Raw genomic sequence first — 23,416 nt, 5'->3', positions numbered from 1 at the left:
CGTGACTTCTCTGGATGCATTTGTTTCATTTCTGCCATGACCCGTGTGTCCCTCTGAAGCTGGGATGCACAACACAGGGCTTGGGAGATCTAGCAGGAAACCAAGGAGGACCTTCAGTCAAACAGCTCTTTCCTGTCTCCTCACACGCCATCTCCTCTCCACAGGGACATGCAGGACCACCAGGGCCAATTGGACCACCAGGGCCAAAGGGGGAAAAGGTAAGTTCGCAGAGTTTATCCATCTTGTCGCTCATTGGCATGGAAGCTGAGCTGACGTAGAAACGGTTGCCCTCTACCATAACACCCATGCATCTGCGCTCTCCTCCTCTACCTGTGGCAGAGGCAGAGGTGCCTCCTCTACAGCATGGCCACGTACACATCTCCTGCTGCAGCTCTACTTCTGCAAATCAGTGCCGGGACACCCATGCCACTAGGACACGTTTTCCAGACACCACGTGCCCCTGAGCCGGTGGCTGAGCCAGGGGCATTCTGGGGACACGTTTTTTCTTGCATCTGCAGAAGTTCTGCTCAATCCCCAAGCCAAAAGAAATCAGACCAGTAGCTTTCTATGATCGAGTCAGGATAACACCCTGCACAAACTAGCTGATCTTCAGCAAGCTGCCCATCCCTCCTTAAATCAGCCGATAGTGTGTTGCGAGGCAGAGCTGGTCTCCTTTCCATTGCCCTTGCTCCATTTTCCTCATTGCCTGCCACCCCCTTACCTTGCTCATCCCTCTCCACCCCTTGACGAGCCCCCTTGCCACAGCTGGCCTGAGTCAGAGCCCTCTTTCCGCGGCGGTTTTCCCCTTGTATTTTTCCCCTTTTGCTGAGTCAGCCCAGCCGTAACCAGTTCAGGCTGGAGAAGTGACTCACGCTTTAATGGTTTCCTGTCGGCAGAGCTGGCGGCTCCACGCTCCAAGGACGGCCCAGCTGGCGTTGGCTGTGCTCGCCCCTCACGTGCCTCCAGTAGCGGCAGGGATGCTCCCTCCCTCGGTGCGGGAAGGGAAGTGATGGGAATTGGGACTGGTCAGTCGTGGGGTCCCCATGAAGAGGGAAGAGGCATGAGCTCTTTTCGCTCACTTTCCACTCCCCATGACAGAGCTTTCGGCTTTCCCTCTGCACACAGGTGGGATTGCAGCTGTACGCGTGCAAGCAGGAGCTTCATTGCTCATAAAAGGAGTTTGTGGGACGGAGATCCCAAAGGCTTGTCTTTGCTGGGGCTTTGGCTGTGTCCTTTCAGCTCACGCTCCTGGGTGTCAGGACACCCTGTTCACGCTGCTCTCTGTGCGTGGAGACTCCTTGTGCAGCAGTGAGCCTCAGCACTGGTGTCAGTGGGGCAGGGTGAACCATTGTGTTCCACTAAGACATTCGCACACCTCGAGAAATTTTGCTTTGGGAATGAACAATGGTCATGCTGCTTTTTCTTTCATTTGCTGATGCTGAAACACATCCGTGGAGGAACAACGGGTGATGTTTCTGCTGCTCCGCATCTCTATTGCTGCCTTGCTGAATTTCCTCTCCACCCCCAGCCTTTCTAATGCTGCCCCATCCACTTCCCAAGCTCTTGCTCTTCCAGGCTTCAGCAGCATTCCTCCTCAGGTGTATTCCACTGAGCAGCCATGTGGGAAGTGGCAAGTGTTAACCAAGCACAACCAGCCCAGGATAATAATGTGGTAATTGATGATGATGATAATAATGCTCACGACCAAGCACGTTGTCAGTTGAGAACCTGGCCAGAGGTTTCTTACAGTCCCACTGTTGAAACTTGAGCATCCTGGGAAAAAGTTGTGAGTCGTGACTACCAAAAGCAAGATGAGCCATTGGCCTTACAGCAGAAGGAGTAAGAGATGTGCAGATACGTATCTCTGTTGTTTAAATGGCATCTGGTTTATTTTAAAACATTGAAAGTTGCCATCTTGAAAGCGCCCATCGTTTCAGTAGTAAATGGTCCCCAAATTATTAATATGAAGCACTCTCCCCTTCACCAATAAACTATTCTTCTGCAAATGGACACTAGAAGAGCAGTCCCTCAGAGATAACGTGGATCTGGTGTCATCATAGCACAGCAACGCCAATGATAAAATGAATTCTACATGCAAGTATCCAGGCTGAAGCCTGCCAAAGACACCATAACATCTAATGGATTCTGCTGGGAACAGTCGGATCTGTTAGTGACCGTTGACAGTTGGATCTCACTCCTGGAGTCTTCCTGGAAGGTCAGCGGGTCTGCTGGTCCCTTGCTGGGGAGCAGCTCCAGATGAACAAGGAGAGCAGAGCATCATGTCTTGAGCCTCCAGCACCGTTTCCTGCAGCATCCAGATGCTCCACAAAAGTCTTGCATCTAAGTTTTCTCATCCAGCCTTCATTCTTATCTCCTAAGAGTTGCCTGGATCCCAGCCTAAGGATAGACAGATTCCCTCCCTCTGGACATCTGTAACCTCACACACACATAAGAATGTGGAAGTGGAAACCTGAATCTGAGAAATGAAGAGGAAATGAAAATGGGACTGGGACTGCTCCGTGAGCTTTAAACAACGTGGTAAATGTAGCTGTGCTGAAGAAGGAGGATATATAATGGTGGGGAAGGTCTTCCCTTTTCCAGAGAAGAAAGGGGCTTGGTGAGAGGCTTTATTGTGGAATCCAGCTCCCTTGTGCCATACCAGCCAGCTACTCCACCACATTTAATACGTTTACAGCTCCTCAAAGAGGCCTTGCTCAGAGCAGACGCCTGCACTTGGCAGCTGCTTAAAGCAGTCCAGATGGGATCCTTTTAAAAATTACAAACTGGTGTATCTCACTTTGGGACAGGAGCCAACAACAACAAGCCTTCCCTCCTTCTCCATGCATTTTCCATTTGTATCCGAACATGTTTACTTTTCTGCCCTTTACTCTAACTTTTTTTCACTGCAACTTTCCAAAGAATTAGCACAGACCTTTCATCTCCCTCTTGAGCAGCTGAGGCATCAGGAAGTCCTGGAGGAGCTCAGTCTCGCAGTCCTAGAGCTGACCAGGCTGCAGGATTTTCTCAGTCGGAAGACGAAGGACAAGGTGGGAATTAGCCTCAAGAGGACACAAAGCCACTACTCAGCTTTGGGGAGAAAGTCTGTGACTCTTGATGCTCTTCAAGGGTCCCCAGAATTATGAGCTTGCTTTGAGTTCATCACGCTCGTCTCAGCTCCCAAATGGCAAGGTGTTCACATCCAGATTGGGAAGAAGAAATTGGTGCCAAGGCTTCTGCATAGTAACATGTACACTAGGATTTTTTTTTTTCCTGAGACTTGAGAAATGGTGGCTTTGTTTCCCTTCCAGCCTATGTTCCTTTGATAGTGGCTAGAAAGCAAACCAGTTGCCAGGTATTCTGCTACTGAATTCAACCATCAAGTTCAGTAGCTCTGGAAAGTGTTGGCAGAGCCTGTTAGGCGTTACTTCCCTTTCTCTGTACTCTGCCACCCAAATTTCTCCATCCATATTGCTCAGTACTATATTCTCAAGCCATCCTGGCACAGTTTCTCCCTATATAGTTCTTCTACCATGATACCTCCCCAAAACCCCAGACAAGTATGCTGGAGTTCCCCACCCAGCACACGATGTCTTAAGGGCGGTGTAACCATAACCTGTGGGTATATATAAAATCCTGGCAACATTCATCCAACACACATTGCGGCAGCAGAGAAGGAAAGCGCCACTGTCATCAAGCATGCAATGGAGAGAGATGCACTGAGCAATTTGCTACCTGTTGAGGTTAACTGCAAGAGATTTTGCCAAATCTTGAGCCTCATTGTACCACGCTGTAAATGTCAGTGCTGGTGCTCAGCCCGTGAGAAGTCAGTGTGGGTCAGCGTGTCCCTCGCAGCAGTGGCACAGCCCTGATTCCAAGCCACGACCCAGTTCCTACAGAAAAGAAGCTATTGGCTCCACTGTCTGAGTTTTTTTGTTGAGGGTTATTCACTGCTCCAGGTGTGTCACTGCCAAGCTTCACATACAAGCAAAGCACCCCAAATGCCTTCTCCCAGAGGCAGGATTGCTGAGAAGTTGCCCAAGAACCCTTACTAACAGCAGCTGCAACTCAAACAGAAAATGAGAGTAGCCCAGTCACAGTCATAAATACACGAGAAAGGGCTGATGCAACCACTGAGAATTACTGAAGTCTGTGGAAAACTTGGCTTTGCATAGCTATGGAGATTTGGGTGTTCAAGGCTCTAGGAGTGTCCCAAGTACTCCAAACACAGCAGCTCCACTGCGCCAGAACCCCCCAAAAATCCTCTCTCCAGTAGCTGCAACATCAAAGGAGCTCTGAGACATGTTCATCCTAAGAAGCCAGAGTGCCAGAGACTCAGTGATATGAAGTAGCCAAAAAACTGGAGGAGCTGGAATGTCGCTATCTTCAGTGGAGAAGATGGGAACAGCCAAAAACTGGAGGAGCTGGAATGTCGCTATCTTCACGGCTGTCTCTGTGCTAGACTCCAGAGAAAATAGGACACCATGACCCTGAGTAACTTACACAACAGAATTTAAAAAGATAGTGTCTGTGTTAAGGCTTGAGGGATCTCTCTGGGGTTGTTTTAGAGAGACCTCAGTTATAAATAATCCAAGTGATGTTATCTACCATCCAAACCATGAGTTCTGAACTCTTGCTGTGGAGCATCCCATCAACGAGTGGAGCTGCTCATGCAGTGAGTGTGTGAGGGGCTGACCACCTCACCTGATCAACTGTAAGACAAGCCTACGATGGTGGCATACAACCAGGGAGCCCATCCAGACCACCCTTGTGCCCATGACAGCCCTGGCAGCACTCAGTAAGGGTGGCAAAATCCTTGATTAAAGAGTTTGGTTTGATGGTCAGCAATAAAATTCAGAGGCAGAGCGCTATTTCCCATATTATTACATGCTTCTTGCTTAGTTTTAGGAACTGTTGAAAATAACCCTTTGCACCTGGTTCCTTAGGGAGGATGGTTAGACCAGGCAGAAACAATGACCAAAGAAACCAGGAAAGCAATGTGAAGAGTCAGGGTACCCAGGTTGGGAAACCAAAAAAAAAAAAAAAAAAAAAAAAAGTTTAGACTTTCTTTGGATGAAAAGTTAGTAAATTCAACAGAGGCTTTGACTTAGGAGCCCATGATACGGAAGGACTGGATCAGGTCTGTACAGAAGCATCTGCCATATAATCTGCTGTCTATCTTAATACTAGCATTTTTATTCACAGGGAGAACAAGGTGATGATGGGAAGGTAGAAGGCCCACAGGGACCACCTGGAGACAGAGTAAGATGTTAAATCCCTTCTCTAATCAATCCTGGCCTAATTTTTGCAGGTGGATTAGTTGGGTTGCTTCCTTACTTGTAGAGCATGGACAAGCCCTTGAGGTATTGCAGATGACAGATTGTTTATGTCCACCTTAAGTCTTTGTTGTGTTGTTGTAGGGCCCCGTTGGCGATCGAGGTGATCGAGGGGAGCCTGGAGACCCTGGTTATCCCGTGAGTCTTATTGCAAATACATGATTCAGAAATGTTTGTCTTAGGGAATTGCTTCCAATCTGCATCAGCCCACAGAAGGTCTACCCTTTCCCCAGTAGTCACGATTCATAATCCGCTGTTGTCCCTTGCCAACCGCTGCACATGGCTGTGTTTCAAACAAGGAGTAATTCAGATGTCTTTACCTAAATAGCTCAAAATTTTGCTAAAGGCAAATGTAGGTCCTGCAGTCAGCATCTCACAGTGCCGTGCGCCTGCCTGAGCACACTAGACTGAAAGAACGAGCAGAACTATCTCATCAGAGGTATTTGTGATTATCAAAGAAATACCCTGGGGGTGATGAGTACAAGAGAGGTCATGTCAATGATGAACAAAATTCAAGACTGCCGTGCCCATGGCTGTAGACTCTTTCATGGGAAGATCTCTGTTAACTTGAAGGTTTGGAAGCTTCCAAAATCTTACTGGGATTTCTCTCAAAAGCAAGACCAGGGTTATGAATCCTTCCCCTGTGCTCCTGATACCCGCTTTGCGGGACATCTCCAGCTGATTGATGTTGATCTGCTAAGGCTCTATGGACTAAGTCTTACCTCCATCCAAAAGCAGCTGGTCAGAGCAACCCATTACAGTAATGTACACAAGAGTTTCAGTTCACCAGGGTAGCAGTGCTGCTGCCTTATTTTGTAGGACAGCAGTCTCCAACTGTTCACTTACCTTAGTGCTGTGTGTATTTATTACTGCTTAGATGGCGATTAGCAGTTCCTCATAGCTATTTCTTTCCAATGCATATCCATGGGAGCATGTACATCACCCAGAAGCTTCAACGTTTCTGTATTAGCAGAATGCAGACATGTGTATCTTCTCCTGCCCCATACAGCATCTTGCATCCATTTTTGTTTCCTATCACCACAAAAGTACCCAAGAACAAACACTTGTTCCCTCTCTGTTTTTTTTTATTTAAGGGTCAAGAAGGACTTGATGGAGAAAGAGGAAAACCTGGACAGCAAGGCTTGCCTGTAAGAGATTCTGCTTTATTGTAAGCTGCCCAATGTCACATGCGTGTGAAAAACAGATGCAAAAAGGAAGGAAGGGAGGAAGGGCTGCAGCAAGGAATGTGTGGAGAGCTGTGAAATGCAACGTGTGCATTTCCATAAGCCAGGCCTACAGAATGGGCATTTTTAGTCACGTGTGGAGACTAATAAATGGGTGACAGAATGGGGGGCACTCCCAGAAGCCTGTCTCCAAAACTGTCTTTTCTTGAACGATCCAAGTGGGACTAGAAATTTTAGGAGATGGGCAGTGGGAGATGACACTGACAGTGGAAGCGTCCCCTTGGAAATGACATGTTTGGCGTGCTGCTGGTGAGAGCTGGCCGAGTGTGAGGTAGGACCACATTATTCTGCCTGCATGGTGTTTCCTCTCAAACCAGTGCATTTACGAAAGATGAAATGAAATCCAAATTTAAGGGAAGGACTTTTTATTCTCTTGTCTAATTCGTATATGTGACTATTGCAAAGGTGAGTGCAGCAGCACATTAAATGCATTTTGTATTGGGAAATCAAGCTGAATCAATTCCCATTCTTTGCACAGCTGCTGGGAAGAACAACAGATTTTATTTTGGGGTAAAATCGTAGTGCTCTGTCATATGGCCTAGAAATGGGTAGAGCTGCTGCATTCTCCAGTGGATGTAGTTTATTCTGAGGAGTAGTAGCCCCTCAGATGTCAGTGTTTCAGACGGAAGCTTTGGATTGTCTTTGGTAAAGAGCCATTAGAAACACGTGGCTGAGAAAGAAACTGAAGAAGGAGAGCTCTTCAGGTGTGTCTTGACTTGCCATTTCTTTGATATTAATCAAGAAATCGCCCCTGACACAAACACACACAAAAAAAACCTGGATGGCTAGAAGAAAAGATGGAGACGTGTTTGATGGAGAAGAGACCAGTAAGAGAGTAGTGAAATATCCTCTCTGCTTTACTCCTCCATAGGTAGCTCTCTAGTATCTGGCATCCAGGCAAAACCAAGGGAAGGACTGTAGAGTGCAAAAGGGAGGTAGTACCAGCACTAAAGGTGTATTCACCGCATAAACTGCTCATTCTGCACGTAGCTCCTGCAGCACCTTTCTCAAAACAGGGTTCTTCCTGCCCACTTCGCAGCACAGTTTTCCAGGCACCATCTGGAATTTAGCAAATGATTTCCACAAATACAACCACCACCCCAGTGAGAGGGTAGCATTGCTTCTTCTCCAATTGACGCCCTGTTAAATGCTCTCTGGAGACAGTTCCTTGCTCCTTTTTCCCCAGGAGGCCTGTCTGAACACAGGCTGTTCCCCTGAATTGTTTCCATACGGTCAGCATTGTTAGGGCACAAAATATGCTGTTCTTTGTACTTTGTGCAAGATACTGCCAGAAGAGAATTTCAAGCAGATTTTTCTTGCTTATGTTTTGTAGGGGGATCCTGGACCACCAGGCCAGCCAGGAGCAAAGGGATCCAAAGGTGATGTGGTAGGTTTCAGCAGGGTGGATTTATAGTGCCCCAAGTTGAAAGAAAATGTCTAACTAAGAGGACTCTCATGTTTTTCACTAGCGTGTGTGATTCGGCCTATGGTCTACGCCTTGAAAGACTGTGGAGAACCTAGTGGGAGGGCTGTAAACATGTGTTTGAGTGTCCAATAGTTTGTTGGCTTTGTGGAGCTGGAGAAGATCAAGACAATTACAGCTCCAGCAGGATGGGTGAATCTTGGGCAGGTCTTTAGTCATTGTCGTGGGTTGTGTCTCTTTCCCATATCCCTGTTTGTGGTGCCTCTGGCCACAGCTGGCTCGTCTGTCCCTCAGGAGGTCTGAGCCAGGCAAGTGTGTCTCTCTTTCATTTGAACTTGTAAACTTTTCTGGCTTGAAACCTTCCAGATTTGGAGTCCATTTATCCATGCAGTTATGTTTCTTGGAAGAGTCCTTCTAACTTCTTGCCCTTATTGAGCAAGAAAATACAGCACACATGAGTCCTTCAAGGTTCATTGGGGTACCTCATACCTACTCCTACCTCCACATCTGGCTATAATGACAGCTTGCTAATTATTCTCACAGATCAGGGACTTTATTTGCTAAAACATAAGTATGTGACCTCAATACTCAGCAAATTCCTGCTCCCTTTTGGCAGATGTCAGGATTTTTAATCTGACCCTGATGGGGTAGTGCCAGAAGATAGTTTAACCTACAGTAGGTGTTCTTGGCAAAAAACGTACCAGGCGATAAGGCAAATAAACTCTGCCCATCGATGGACAATCTGGAACTGCCTTCGGGTCTAATGAATTACAGAGAAAGCACCCCCAGGAGTATTTCTTTCATGTAGCTGGCCTGCCTGGTCCTCTGCAGATGGAGAAACAATGCACAGAAAATGCAGTGCTTCAATTTAAAAGTGCTTTAGTACATGACCTCACTAAGAGAGCCCTAGTGAAGGTGATGAGGCTGAGTTTTCCATTCATTCTGGGGAAATTAATCCTTTTTACAGCTAATAAACCTCAGGAGTATTGCTTTTATGTCTTTATTCACAAAGCAGCATTGCAAATTTTAGACACAAGATACCCTTTTCATTTCCATTCACTTTCCAAAATAGAGGTAGCTACCTTGCAGAGAAAAGCTCTTACTGAACGCCCGGCAGAAGACTTGCTGGGTCCTTGGTTCGGCACCGTGCTGTCAATGAACTGACAGAGGACACAGGTTTTAAGCATCTTGTTCTAATGTTTGCCAGTGCACTGAGTCCTCCCTCGAGTTCATCCTGCTTTATTTGTCCTCATCTGCTCTGTATTAGGAAAAATGTAGGTCCTTGCCTTCTAGCTATTCATTCCTGCCCTAGAACTCTCAAGACGTACGAAGAATCACTTGTAATAAAACCAAATAGCTGTTCATTCCCCAGCATTGGAGCAACTGACTTTATAAATCACCATTTTATAAAACTCTTTCCAGCCATTACTCAAAAGCTCACCCTGAAGTCAGGCTCCCAAGTGGAGTTGTGCTAGAGCTGCTGCAATTTTAGATGCCTGTCTGGTTTTTACTTGCAGGGTCAAAAAGGAAAGCAAGGAACACGGGGCAATGCAGGGAGCAGAGGCTCACCGGTAGGTACAAGTTCAATTTTCTGCCCCAGCAAAGCCTGTCTGAGAGCTCCATTACTAACGCCGTTGTGATTTCAGGGCATCCTTGGCCTACCAGGTCCTCGAGGAGTGGTGGGAAGGCAGGGTCAAGAGGGTGCCCCTGGAGTGGACGGAGTGCCTGGGAAGGATGGCGTGCCTGGGATGCTGGTGAGTTTGCAATTGTAACCTTATGGCGTCAGTAACAACTGCAGTAGCACAGGAGAAATGGATGTAGTCCAGCTATAGATATTCCAGTTTACATGCACCCAGAGTGGATTATGCACTCCTCTTCATATCTCACGCACACATAGAGGCAGCAGCTGCCTTCGCCTGACCAAGTCTGTAAATAAACTGCTGTTTCCAGGCTGACAGATACTTGCATGCACAGACTTCTATAGACATCTCTGCAAATCCACCCATGCTCAGATGCTTGCTCAGGGCAGAATTGCAGAACTCCCCTGTCCTCCCAGAAGCTGTGCAGAGATGGAAAGAGCATCTTGTTTCATAACCTTTTCCGGGTTTCTTTTCTAGGGAGAGCAGGGTGATGACGGGGAAGAAGGTGTGACAGGGATGTCAGGCAAACGAGGGAACCCTGGCATACCAGGACTCCCTGGGGCACAGGGACCACCAGGATTCAAGGTGAGTTTCTAACTCCCTAAAATTACTGCTATGAGCAATCCAGCCTGTGACCCTGTCGCCTCTAGAGCTTGGATTCTCCAGGGTCTAATAAAGTTTCAACTCCTGCTGCCATCTTCCACTTAGCTAGAGGCTCAGTAGATCATCCTCATCCATCCATCCATCCATCCATTTTCATGACGTTCACAGCAGCTGAATGTCCCAGAGACCCTTCCTCCTTTGTCAAAGTTCACTGAGCTCAGGAACCTGCAGATACACATACCCACGCTACAAACACTTCAGCTCTCTTTCATTAGAACCTGGCTAAAAAAAAACATGGCCTTGGAGAAGTTGCAAAGGAACTGCTACAGCCTGTCTGTAGGATGTCCAGGAGGGACAACTGCATGGGAAATTCAGGTGTCCTCTAGCTGCTACCCTGAACTGCGGAAGAGAAATTTGTGCCACTTGGTTTTTAGCATATATTTACTGGATTGCTATGGCTGGAACCATGTATGGGCTTGGACATCGCTCTGGGTGGAAGCAGGGACAAGCTGCTTTAATGCCCTTGAGGTTTCTTCCTGGTCCTTGCCCTGGTCCAGGTTGGCCACAGGATCTAAACTGGACCAAGAGCAATTCAGCTGTTTGTAGAAAGGCTCTGAAAATGGGAAGACTCCAGCTGGGTTTGGGGAGGGTGTCAGGTCTGATTTAAATTGTGCCTCCCATAACACATCACTCTTAAACTGTCACTTGCTGCCCTCCAGCTGCCTTGGGTAGAATAACAGGCTGCTACCAGAAATGACTGGAAGACCCTTGTGTCGTTATGACACATTTACACCCTGGCTCCAGGGAAATTTGTTGCCCCTTTTCCAGCTGCTCAACCGTCCTAGGCCCCCGATACCTTTGCTCCTCTCTCCCAGTTTTCCCCAGACCGAGTAGCTGGGGCTTGTGCTGCTCCTGGCACTTAGCAAGGGGAAGAGGTGGGGAGCAAAGTGTGGTGCTGGGTCTCAGAAGCCCCTCTCTTGTCCTTAAGTTGCAGAGTTGGTGCTGGGGAAAATGTTGGCTTTGCAGCATCTGGATTGAAGTCCTCCAACTGAAGTCTTGGCATGTCTGCAACGTTTTAGATGGATTAATCATCAATTACTAGGCCTGCTGGGGGGAAGAGATTATGAGAAACTGCAGAACAAGGACAGACAACATACAGAAGTGCAAACAGAAAACATTTCATCCCCTTGCTGTCCTTAGCCCTTAGTACAGCTCTGCTGAAGCTCCCGCTCTGCGGAAGCTCCGGAGGGGACACAGCCATGCCCATCTCTGGGCTCACACTGTGCATCCTGCAACAATCCGCCTTAGCAGACCTGAGGCATCTCCTGATGAAACCGCATTCCTTATCCCGATGAGCCAGTCTTTTCCAGCTTTCCATCTATGGCTATTTCAGCTGAGTGTTGTTATATTTAGCTCCTGTCCTTTGGAATTACTTGAATTCTGTTATTTTTAGGGTGAAAGAGGATTGCCTGGACAGACTGGCCAAACAGGAAAGCGAGGATCATCAGGAGGAACGGGTCTTCCAGGGAGCCCCGGCGATCCAGGACCCAAAGGACAGCCGGTTAGTGATGAACGGAGCTGGTCAGACCTGACTTCAAGCTGTCTCCTGCAGGAGAGGATGCAGATCCGCAGGCTGGGATAGCTGTGTGGACCCCGGGAGGGCCTTTTACAGGGGAACCCATAGCCAACTTGCACCTGAGAGCAGGAGCGTTGGCCCAGCTCTCTCCGGCACGCACACTTCCCTGCTCTTCCCTGCTCGCTTGTGCACAGGGATGTCTAATCCACGCCTGCGTTCCCCAGGACAGCGTGACTGTTCACGTCATCCTCGTGCCTGTTGTTACAAGGCTGTGATGTGTACTGGCAGCCAGGCTGCAGAGCCACCTCAAACGCCCCTCAGCAGTGTCTTCAACGAGAGCCGTTAGGAGAGCGGAGCATGGAGCCTGTGGGAGGTGTTGAGTGTAGGAGGTGAACTATGCACTCCAAGCCACCCAAAAGGTCTGCAGCTCTGCTGGGACATGCAGGAGGTGCAAGAGCAGGCATCATCGGTGCAGTTTGGAGGGCGGTGGAGCTGCAAGTTCAGAGGACACTGTGGGAGAAACACCAAGAGCTCCAGTCAAAACAGAAGTTAAATTCCCACACCTGTCTCCAAAGCAGGGTCCTGATCCTTCCTGCTTTTATTTATTGTGCTGGTGGGATTGCCCAGTTTAGCACTGATGTGTCATGCTTTATCAGCCTGAGACTATACTGAGAATACTTAAGCTATTTAGATTGGGACCACCATCAGAGGTTCTAGTTAGGCCACAGATGTAAAACTAATGTGAGGAAAAGAGAGGTTAGGACTAATACAAAACAAGGGACGAGATGAACCCCAACTACCTCAAGTAAAATATACTTGTTTGTATGTTTTGTATAGAACCTTGTGATGGCAGCATTCAAACTGAAAGGTAGCAGCCAACAACATAACAACATCATCGTTTTGCCTCTTCTGTCCACAAACGTCAGGTTCATTTGCCCAGTATTCTCATTGCTTACCTTCTGCATAACTAGCCATCAGGTCCTCTGATGAGACGACGCCGTGGCATTTAAACCCTTTTGAGTTCCCATTTGCCCAAAATTCCTCTATAAAGAGGGCTTGGTTGGTTCTCCTACCACAGGAAAGACCTTAGCCTTCCGTTAGTAGCAGCTTTCCTTTCCAGGATCCATAATTGGGCAGTTAAATCCATTTGTATCCTTGGAAAGTTTCTTATGCTCCACTAAGTCCAACGAAGCCCTTTCTTGCCAAGGGGTTTCTCACTGTCGTGGCAGGGAAAACTTCCTGACAGTGAGGTCTCTAGACTGACTCTGGAATAGCCTTGTAATAGAGGTGGTGGAAACCCCATCGCTTGAGTCATTTACAGCTGGGCTGAGCACGACATTGTAAAACATCCCATAAAGTACAATCCAGCATGGGTCACATAGTCCTGTCGAGAGTCCAAACAAGCCTTTTCCATCTCTGATGTTCCTAAGACTGTAGATGATGAATCATCTGGTGTATGTTTCTGACCCTTTTTTTTTTTAAAACGTTGAATCATTTCACATTTTGACATCTGAGAAGCCCAGAAATATCAAAGGACATAGATCTCAAACGTGGTGAAATGAGGGTGTTTATATAAGGACACGCTACCCAGTGTGGTTTTTTTACTCTCAGAGTGCATGCTATGTGCTAATCCAAGCTTGATGGCCTTCCAAACATTTTATTATTATTTTTCTTAAGAAATTGAGCAAAAATCCCTGCAGGATTGCATAGGAAAAGAATTATGGGATATGCACAATTTTCCTGGGTTTGAGTGGGAGGTTAAGTTGTAGGAACATGCACTTTTCTGACAGCTTGAATGAGCATAGTTTGAAATTATCCTTTAGTAGGTCAGTCCAGTTGGTGTTAGAAATAAAAGAAGAGCTTGTTTTAAAGGGCTTTGAGGCTGGTTTTTTTGCAGCATGAACTTCCAAGAGCAATCTCAGAGTAGATGCTCTCCATCCTGCTGCTGTTGAGTGTGGTCCGAGCTAGATAAGCATCTGCTAGAAATAGAGTAGGTGTGATTCCCATTTTGGGGGCAAAAAGGCTTGGTCTGTGAGATCCTAAGTAATCTATGAGATCTTCTGGAATTGCTTCTAGCCTGATGTTTGTGTAATGCCTCCTGCAGATTTCTTTCATGCTTCTTTCTCATTCAGTCCTGCTTAGACTGAAGAACACTAATGGATTTCTCTTTCTCTGAAGCTGCTGGACTCTTGGCGTGTCCTCGAGTGGCCAGCCGTTCAGTGTGAACTTACTGGTGTTCTTTGTTCTTGTATTTGTCTTGGCTGCTGTTTGCAGGGAGACTTTGGCGAGGCAGGATTTCCAGGGATCGTGGGCATGTTTGGGCCAAAGGTAAGAGGCTGTCTTGTGACCAGTTGGCTTTCGAGTCTCTCTTTACTGGGGCCAGTCAATGCAACACTTCTTGCAAAGACTTTATTAGCAGCTCTGCAAGAACTATTGAAATTGAATTGTGATTGCAACTTTCTTTAGTTTATGCATCTCCGTTTGTTAAATGATTGTGTGTTTTCATTTAGTAGAAGACTGTGTGTTTACATATGCTTTGTTAGAGCTTATTCCTGTCAAAATCAGTAGACAGCAAAGGGAAAAGGGCTGTGCTATAGACCCTGGAGCCATTTTCCCCACCTGAACATCTTTCAGACACTTGTATTTCCAGCATCAGTCATGAGTCTGTACCTGAGACGCCAAGATGCACTTGTAATGTTGAGAGCCTTGATTTGAAATTTAGACTCATTTTATCAGCATATAATTTTCCTGGTGAGGGGGAACCAGTTTGTTTTCTGTAGAAAGTAAAGGGCTTTCAAAACAGGAGTGGGAAAAGAATTTTTTTAAAATTGGACCTTCCCATTCCCATAATCAAGAGGCAGCACCTCTGTCCTTGCAGCAGAACTGTAAGCAAAGGCATGAACATGGAGCATGTTTATTAAGGGGACCTGGTGTCTAATTTTTGCCTGCAGGGCCCCCCAGGAGACCTTGGTTTCAAAGGCATCCAGGGACCACGTGGGCCGCCTGGTCTCATGGTGAGTGGTTTTTCAGTTTGTTTGGTTTGGCAGGATTTTCTTCCTTCCTCCATCCTCTATTTCTGTGAGGCTGCAGGGTGCTATAAGGAGCACAGCGCGCCGTTCACCGCGTGCCTGGCTGACAAGCCACAGCCGTGGTACCCCCGCTGAGCCACCCGCGCACGTCTGTAGGTAACCACGTCTGCACGGGTCCCTTCTGCCCTGGAGACAGCCGTGCTGCTATGACCACTGACAGACTGCTCCAGCTACACTGAAATCTTTCTATTTCTGGAATTTCTGAGGTTTTATATGGGTCCTGACAACCATACTATGAGGGCTTGTGTCCTTGGACTTGCATTTTTATTTATTTATCAGATTTTAATTTCAGCGACAGCAAATACCACAATCACGTTGCTGAAAAGCAGCAGAGAGATTCAGTGTCTTTACAGAGTCTGCAGGGCAAAGGTGACCATCAGTTCCCACGTGATGGTTCACACATATCTTTTCTTTTCTAGGGAAAAGAAGGAATTATTGGTCCACTTGGCATTCAGGGTCCCACAGGAAGCCCAGTAAGTATCTGGGGGTTTTTCTGCCTGTATTTTTTAGAAGAGCATAGCGTTTGAGATCTGAGATGCTTGAGGCCAGCGTAAGTAAATCCCAAGTCCTGCAAGGGACGAGGAAACAAAATGGCCTTTAAGATGAGCAGCTTGAGAGAAGTGCAGGTTCAGTCTCTGGCTGCATATATATGGTTTCAGGGAGATTATTAGCTTAAAAGCAAGGAGGAACTCTACCTAAGTGCAAGTTTTTCAATAGATTGGCTCAGACTAGAAGACAAGAATGTTATTGCAGTTTTGCAAAAGCAAGCTGCCAGATTTTCCGAAGAACTTGGCCTGCGGGCGAGCAAAAAAACACAGGAAAAAAAAACCAAAAAACCTGATAAATGTAAACTGGGAACAGCTTGATTCTGGGAAGTGTTGAAAATCCCTGCCTGCCCCAAAACGCCAAAGGCGCTGAACACAGACTAAAGTTCAGGTCAGTGCTTCGTAAAACCATGAGCATGAAGTTACTCAGAGTTCGGTACAGATGCTGCTACTGGCAGAGATGAAAACCAGTAAGACAAACTCGGACACTGCTGAAACACCCCATAATGGCTATTTTTTTGCCTCGGGATCTGGGGGGGGGGGGGGGGGGGACACAATACGACAAGCTGAGCTGATTTGTTTAGAGATAGATACACTCGGGTCCTTTCAAGGAGCTTCTGGGTGGCAACACATCCAGGCAGTGCAGGTTGCTACCAGTCACTGACAGCCACCTCGTGTGCTTTAACAGGGGCCCAAGGGAGACAAAGGCAGCCGTGGAGAAATGGTAAGTGCTGGTCCACACCCCTGGGTTAGGAGGGTCCCTCTCTTTGAGCAACCGAGAGTCACGCTGGGCTCTGCTGCACCCACTTGGGTGTGGTGGCATCAGGCGCCCACGAGGGCCAGACCTACGTGTGCAAGTGCACGTGCACACACACAGCGCCACGTGGGCACATATCCACCCACCCTGCTGTTAAAATCCCCATTTACTTAACCCAGTCACACAGCAAAAGCTAACACTTTACAGATGACCGTGGTTATCTCCGGGAACAAACCGCAGTGAATGGCAGCTCAAAAAGCCACTGGCTGTCCCTGCCGGGGGCATGGGACCTCTCTAAGTAGCAGTGTTACCGGGGTGCAGCCCCCACAGCGGGGGGAGCCATGCCAAGGCACGTTCTCACCTCCTGCTCTTCCTCTGGTCCCCTTCTTGTGCAGGCTCTGATGGACTTTTACGCCTTCTCATAGCTCCTGGGTGTTCTCACCCTACAGGGCGCGTGTGGGGTATACTGGATACGTCTTGTTCATCGTCCTTGTTACCCATAACATGGGTCCCCCTGCTGTCCAGGTTGCTTCCAGTGGTTGTTCCAGCATGTGGGGGCTTGGTCCAGGCATGGGAGCCCAGCAAACACGGCTGTGGGGCTAGTGCAGCAGGCTGTTTCATGCCTTCTTCAGATGAGACCTCTTATAAGCAAATGCCCCACAGATACCCAAAATCCCAGTGCACAAGCCAGGGTGCTGCCTCTGTTTCTTCTTGCTCAGCATTTCCAGCTCCATGGGCACAGCAGAGGACAGTGAGCTGGTGGGGACCTGAGCCCCAGAGCAAGCATTTGCTGGTCACGGCCATCAGCATCCTTTGCTGCAATAACCTCTCTGCCGTTGCCTGACACCATTGGGCCCCCGTTTTCACTGTCCTTCCAATGCAGCACCCAGTCCTTGTGCAAGCACCTTGGGAACAGCAGAACAGCACATGGATGTACAGGGAAATTTGGGGTTATTAATGAGCATTTTCTGACAGCATCTTCCTTTTTTTTTTTTTTCTTTTTTTTTCCCCTGCAGGGTCTGCAAGGTCCAAGGGTAATTATTTGAAATCACTTTTTCTGACTAATATCCTCATATTTAAGTAAAACAGTTGCTTTTAGCAAATGTAAAGCTGCAGGGAAGGGTAACTGTGCACCTGGGGAATGTGCTAAGGACCTGGGGATATGGCATTAATGACAGTTAAGGAGCTGGGAACAAGGGGTGCAGTAGGAATGGACCAGGTACAGACAGATGCACCCAGAGCTGGGAGATGGAGGAAATGGAGCCACCTCCTGTTTCCTGAAGGGTTTGAGGGAGAAGATGCTGTAAAACATCAAATATCTGGGACATTTCAGCAGGGAACAGATTCATGCTGGCAACAGCTATGGGAAATGGAAATGCAAACTGGAGACATTTCACTAACTAATGCCACTCTGTCTTTAGGGTCCTCCAGGCCCACGAGGACACCCTGGCCCTCCGGTACGTATATGTGGAAAGAGTTCAAAGACATTATTGAAACAAGCTAAAATTATTGCCGTGATACTCTCCAGAGGGCCTGTTCATTCACTGGAAATTATAGCTTAGCCCCAGTCCTCATATGCAAAAATGCCTGTGTGAATGGACTAGTGTTTCTTCTGCTTTAATCCAAACCATCTCCAAGTATTTTATAGAGACAGCATTGTTGCCTCTCTCACTCATCTGCATTGAGGGACTCCAGGGGAAAGAGGATTTCAAAAGCACATGAATGAATAACTTTGCACTAGCCATTGCCCATCTTGCTGGCTGATGCCCCTTTTTTGCTTTGATTTCTAGGGACCGCCAGGAATTCCAGCCTCATTTGTAAGTTGCTGTTCTCTGTACGTTTGTTAATGATGATAATAAGTCATGCAGAGCCAAGGTGCTGATGGGACATCCAGAAAGAGCTGCTGGGAGCCTGGAGACACACACTCAGGTCCAGCAAGAGTTGCTGTGTTAGCAAAGCAATGCTTGAATCGCAGCCCTAGACCGGGAAGCATTTGCTTGCATCAGGGCATGTTCAGCTTCTAACAATCTCAGGTACCGTATTTTTCACCCCACACTAGCAACAAGACAGCTTTGGGGCAGCATTCCGGACACTAATCGACTCGAACACCGCGCTCAAGACAGAGGTACGAGGGTGCTTTTGAACTCATTGGTCTTTGCTGGAGCTGTAGGCTGGGAACGGTCACGGCGTTGCTTGTTCTTTCTGTGTGCCTGAAGTACACAAACCTCTGGTTTGTCTGCTGTTCTCATGGAACAACTGGGGTTTACGCACGCAAAGATCCAGTTAAAGGATGCGGTTCTGTTGTGTTACTTGTTTTTGAAGCTTCAGACCTCATGCCATGGCCACCGTGACTTTGCCAGCACTTCTGAGATGTCCCATTCAGGACCGTGCAAGGGCTGGAGCTCGCTGGATCCCAGCCAGCACGGCCTGTCTTTGACCCACTGAGTTCTCCCACAGATCAAGCAGAAACCCCTGTGCTTACAGCACCTGATGTGTGTGTCCCCCCCCAAGGCACACCTGACTTTGCCTCCTTTTCTCTCCAGGGTTACCAACATCCAGACCTTCTCACGCTGGACCATGGAGGGGAGATCTTTAAGACTCTACACTACCTCAGCAACCTCATTCAGAGCATCAAAAGACCCCTGGGAACCAAGGAAAACCCTGCCCGCATCTGTCGAGACCTCATGAACTGTGAACAGAAGATGAACGATGGTAGGAAGCCCTGAGTGTGCAAAGGCTGCATCCTCCCATAGGGCTGTTTCACATGGCCCAAACCAGGTCTCCTTCCCTGGGACCAGTAATGCAGAAATCAAAACTTCCCTTTTCTCATTCACAGAAAAGTTTAAGTGTCCTTGTTAATCCCCGACTCCTCCGTTTCTTCAGGTACCTACTGGATTGACCCAAACCTTGGCTGTTCCTCAGATACCATACAGGTCATCTGCAACTTCACCAATGGCGGGCAGACATGTCTCAGTCCCATCACTGTCTCCAAGGTACACACAGATCGACCCCAACACAGCATTTCCCATACTACTATTACAAAATATTTACCATGGGGTGCATTGTCCCGGGACGCTGGACGGTGACCACTGACACAGCATGCTGGTTTCTCCTTGAGGCAGTTAGCGTAGCTGTAACATGCAGGACAGCTCTCATGCAGTTAAAAAATCCACCTGAGACTGTTGTTGACTCTTGTCAAGACAAAGCAGTGCGTTTCCAGCAATGTTTGATTAACCCACAACCTCAGCAGAGGCCAGTAATTTTGCAAACACGCTACTCCCAAATGCTTTGTTGAGTCAGTTTATGTTCGGGTCACTTTTGCGTTTTGTTTTCTGCTACCTGTGAAAGTGAGGTCAGCTTAAATATACAAGCTTCCACTGAAGTTAATGCTACAGGATTTTTTTTCTTGAGGCAGTACCTATACCAAAAACCACCAGTAACAATATGTGGGTTCATCTGCAAGATGAACTAGAACCTGCTGCTTTGCTGCTTGCTTCTTTGCAGAAGTGTGTCTTGAATTCAAAGTTTACATTACTTTCCTCCTACTTAAGGACCTGCCATTTTTTTCTGAAAAATAAAGGACCTGCTCTGTGTCCCCCTGAAAACTTTCCAGGTTGACTTGGGACCTGGCCCTTATGCCCAGACTCACACCAGGTCCAGTTCTGGACATCCAGGCGTGGGCACCTCCAGACTTCCACAGAGTACAGAGGCCACCTTTGCCGTCATGTCTTGCACTAACCCTGCCGCTAGCTCCCTCCAGCCCTGCCGCAGGGCGTTTGCCCTAACGTCTCTGTCACCTTTGCAGCTGGATTTTGACATCGGTAGAGTCCAGATGAATTTCCTGCGCCTCCTGAGCTCAGAGGTGGTGCAGCACATCACCATCCACTGCCTGAATACCTCCATCTGGCGGGAAGGCTCCTCCGAGAAACCTTCCGAAAAAGCTGTGCGCTTCAGGGCCTGGAACGGGCAGATGTTTGAGGCAGACGGGCAGCTCAGGCCAGAAGTGGCAGCTGATGATTGCAAGGTACCTTGCTGCAAAAGAGGGGAGAGAAATGCCAGGCCGAACCCACTCAGGGCACACGCCAAGGCTCATTATACCTGTGCTGCTTATTCTCCCCCTAAAAAAGGGGTGGAAGGGTCTAGTTTACCTGTTCACTGCTTTAATTTTCCTATCCAGGGTGCTACAGTGGTTCCTGTTAAGTAGATGGCCTTCAAACAGAAAGCAAAAAATTAAATTCCAAAGTCAGGCATCACATGTAGCAGCAGTAAAGTGGAAGAAGGGGGAATTGCCACCCAAAGGTGGTGGTCTCGGCTCTTGCCTGATGCCACGCCGAGTCGTTCGCCGTGTGTCGGCATTTTGGATTCGCTGCATTAAGAGTTTGTGTTTGCTGATGCCATTCCAAGCTCAGTTTCCATCAGCTCAGCCTGCATAAAGGGTTCCCCAAAATGCTTTCCAAGCCTCACACCCCAGACCTGCTCAGCCCAAAGGGCAGCCCCTTGTCTCACATAGGGCTTTGCAAGCTTTTAGCTTAGTGAAATGCATTCCTTTCCAGCAGTGTTCACCCCCCAGTAAAACAGTTTTTTCTCTGCCCCCCCTCCCTGCACAGATCAAGGATGGACGCTGGCATCGGACTCTCTTTTCGTTTCGGACACAGGACCCTCAGCAGCTGCCAATTGTCAACATCTACAACCTTCCCCCATCCGAGCCAGGAAAGCAATATCACCTCGAGGTCGGCCCCGTGTGCTTCCTTTGAACCAAGCCATCGAAAGCGGCCTCCAAGGCTTTGACCCCATGTTGGCCTATGTCTTTACACAGGCTCTCCCACCTCTCTGCAGCAAGGACAGCTGGGCTGTATCTTTTGGGTCAACTCTTGCTCTAGCCTTTGGCTCAAGGTCTCAAAGAAGCCGTGATCTACTGAACTCAGCAGATTGTTGAAAGGAGGAATAACAAGGACGTAGGGGAAGCGGGTATCAGTCGGGACGTGGACAGTTAAAAGGGATCAGGGGACTAGATGTTGCAAGCGGTTCCATACACAAAGCTTTTTCCATGACCAAAGAAAACATTGAGAGAAACCTCAAGCAACTTGCAGCGTGTGGTTTCCCCCGCCCCATCACACCCCCCCTCATTTTGTCTTACCTGGTTCCTGAGTTACCAAATGTTCTTTCCATTGAAAAGTAATTAAAAGATAGAGCTTCCCCCTCAGAGCTGGTCACCTTCTGGATGGCCACATGCTGCATCGGGTCTCCAAGGCGGAGCTGCAAGTTGAATCTGGCTGCTCTGTGTACTGGAAGCATTTTGATGTGCAATATTAGAAGAAACAAAATATATATTATTATATTATTTAAAGCAAAAAGAAAAAGAAAAAAAACAGAAAAAAAAAATTAAGTTCCTCCTTCCATGGGTGAGGTTCATCAACGTCCCTTCTCATGTGTGGTGGTGGGGTAGGGGAGAGTCCCGAAGCCGAGAGGGGGGGATGGAAGGAGGAGAGGGGAAGAGATTGGTGCTAAAGTAGAGAGAGAGGATGGGCTCATCTGATTTGTTTCTACCTCTCACTGTGAAATCTCTGGTGCTCTTAAAAAAGTGTGTTATTTTATATATATGACTTTAAACTATTTAAGGTTGTGAAGGTGCTACAGTGTCTTGCCACAGGCTCAAACAAACAAAAGCCCACAGGACCATCTCGCTAGGAAGAGAGGCTGTTATGACCCACAGCTAAATCAGAGAAACAGTCACCTTTAAAGGGATCCTTTCATTGCTGCGGATGTCAAGCGTGTGCAACAACAAAGCGTGTCCGAAATAACTTACAGGCTATTTCAAAAGCAAATTTGTTATTTGTTTGTTGGTTTTGGTTTTGGTTTTTTTTTTAATTAATCAGCACTTCACTGCTTTGGGAGGGGAGTGAGGAATACCGCTCCTCTGGAAGCATCGAGCCTCAGAGAGAGCGATTTGCGAGTCGGTTGTCATGTAACTAGTTTTGCTGTAGTCGCGTTGGCCACACGTCCATGCCAGCTCACGCGTGCAGTGATTCCTTGGTCTACGCTCGTATTTAAACCCCAGCTCTGCAACCCTTCCGCCTGGCCCCTCTGTCAAGGCTGACATGATGGTACCTTGTTTCAGAACCCAGCTGGGCTTGGAGGGTTTTTGTTTTGTTAAGTTTTGTAGAAATTTAGTCTCTGTATGTAAATTTGGAGGATTTTTTTTTTTTAAAAGAGGATAATTATGGTAATCTTTAATTCTATATAAGGAATAATATTGATGTAATCGGAGCTGTACTGTATCAGAAACGCTTCAGTGCCTGTTTGGAGTTTTCATGTCTCATATGGACTATGGATTTTATTTTTTTGAGGAAAAAAAAAAATTATATGTGAGTTTCTTTTTGTGTATTCTTTTTTTTTTTTTTTTTTTTTTTTTTATTTTAACTACTGCCTGCTGGTTGGTTTCCAACAGCCATCAGAAAAGGTTAACAAGCTCTGTCCCAAATACCTCACCCTCTGTGCAGCCCTGCCTCTGCTCAGAAATACCTCACATCCCCGCGCGGGGCCGGCTCGCCCCGGCACCCCCAGGCCAAACTTCCCATCGCTTATCACCCGCTTGCTGCCTTCCCGCACACACACCGCCCCCACGCTCACGGGGTTTTTCCCTCGCTCACCATCGGTTTTGTGTGTTTTCTCAAGGCTGAAGTTACCGTTTGTTCTCATTAAAGCTTTTTTCCTTTTCTTCTTCCTTTTTTTTTTTTTTTTGACTTTAAATAAATATTTAAAACTGAGGCAATGAAATGGGACTCGTATAGTTTTTTTCGCTTCTTCATGGGAAACTAAGTGGGTGAGAGGTGCAGAAATAGCTCGTGGGTGCCAACATTGGCACAAGAGCCCAGAGAACCCCCAGAGAAGCCCAACCCACGCTCCAAAACCCTTCCTCTGGTGCCGGTCACAGCGTGACCTGCCCAGCCCTCGGCGATGCTAAACGCATGACACGGCTGGGGTCCCAGTGGCTCCCTGCCCCTTCCTCATCCACATCCCCATCCTGAGACAGTGCCAGAGGGCAAGAAGAAAAAAAATTTAAAAAAAAAAAAAAGCAAAAAAAAAAAAGCTGAGCTGATCTATTTCATTGCTGAAGCCCAAATCACATCTCAGTCGCTCCAAGCTGACATTGAAACCCAACCTCTCCTTGCTTAGGAGGTCGCCTGATGGACAGCTGATGGACTA

At 47.6% G+C, this 23,416-nt stretch overlaps 1 protein-coding gene across 1 annotated transcript in view; it reads left to right on the top strand.

Moving 5' to 3' along the window:
- COL27A1 (collagen type XXVII alpha 1 chain) overlaps nt 1–20,964 on the top strand; it is a 166,593-nt gene extending 145,629 nt beyond the window's left edge. The window contains exons 41-61 of the mRNA XM_009634842.2: nt 165–218; nt 5,203–5,259; nt 5,418–5,471; nt 6,428–6,481; nt 7,911–7,964; nt 9,518–9,571; nt 9,647–9,754; nt 10,118–10,225; nt 11,697–11,804; nt 14,094–14,147; nt 14,771–14,833; nt 15,328–15,381; nt 16,142–16,177; nt 17,227–17,244; nt 17,632–17,667; nt 18,001–18,027; nt 18,270–18,335; nt 18,754–18,922; nt 19,094–19,203; nt 20,016–20,234; nt 20,818–20,964. Coding sequence (XP_009633137.1) covers nt 165–218; nt 5,203–5,259; nt 5,418–5,471; nt 6,428–6,481; nt 7,911–7,964; nt 9,518–9,571; nt 9,647–9,754; nt 10,118–10,225; nt 11,697–11,804; nt 14,094–14,147; nt 14,771–14,833; nt 15,328–15,381; nt 16,142–16,177; nt 17,227–17,244; nt 17,632–17,667; nt 18,001–18,027; nt 18,270–18,335; nt 18,754–18,922; nt 19,094–19,203; nt 20,016–20,234; nt 20,818–20,964 — 1,650 coding nt within the window. The remainder of the gene's footprint in view (nt 1–164; nt 219–5,202; nt 5,260–5,417; nt 5,472–6,427; nt 6,482–7,910; nt 7,965–9,517; nt 9,572–9,646; nt 9,755–10,117; nt 10,226–11,696; nt 11,805–14,093; nt 14,148–14,770; nt 14,834–15,327; nt 15,382–16,141; nt 16,178–17,226; nt 17,245–17,631; nt 17,668–18,000; nt 18,028–18,269; nt 18,336–18,753; nt 18,923–19,093; nt 19,204–20,015; nt 20,235–20,817) is intronic.
- Nucleotides 20,965–23,416: the final 2,452 nt, after the last annotated feature.

This window comes from Egretta garzetta, unplaced genomic scaffold (assembly GCF_000687185.1).
Source record: "Egretta garzetta isolate BGI_Z169 unplaced genomic scaffold, ASM68718v1 scaffold190, whole genome shotgun sequence".
In the NCBI taxonomy this organism is placed as follows: domain Eukaryota; kingdom Metazoa; phylum Chordata; class Aves; order Pelecaniformes; family Ardeidae; genus Egretta; species Egretta garzetta.
Note: the sequence above shows the minus strand (reverse complement) of the source record. Positions and strands in the feature narration are given on the sequence as shown.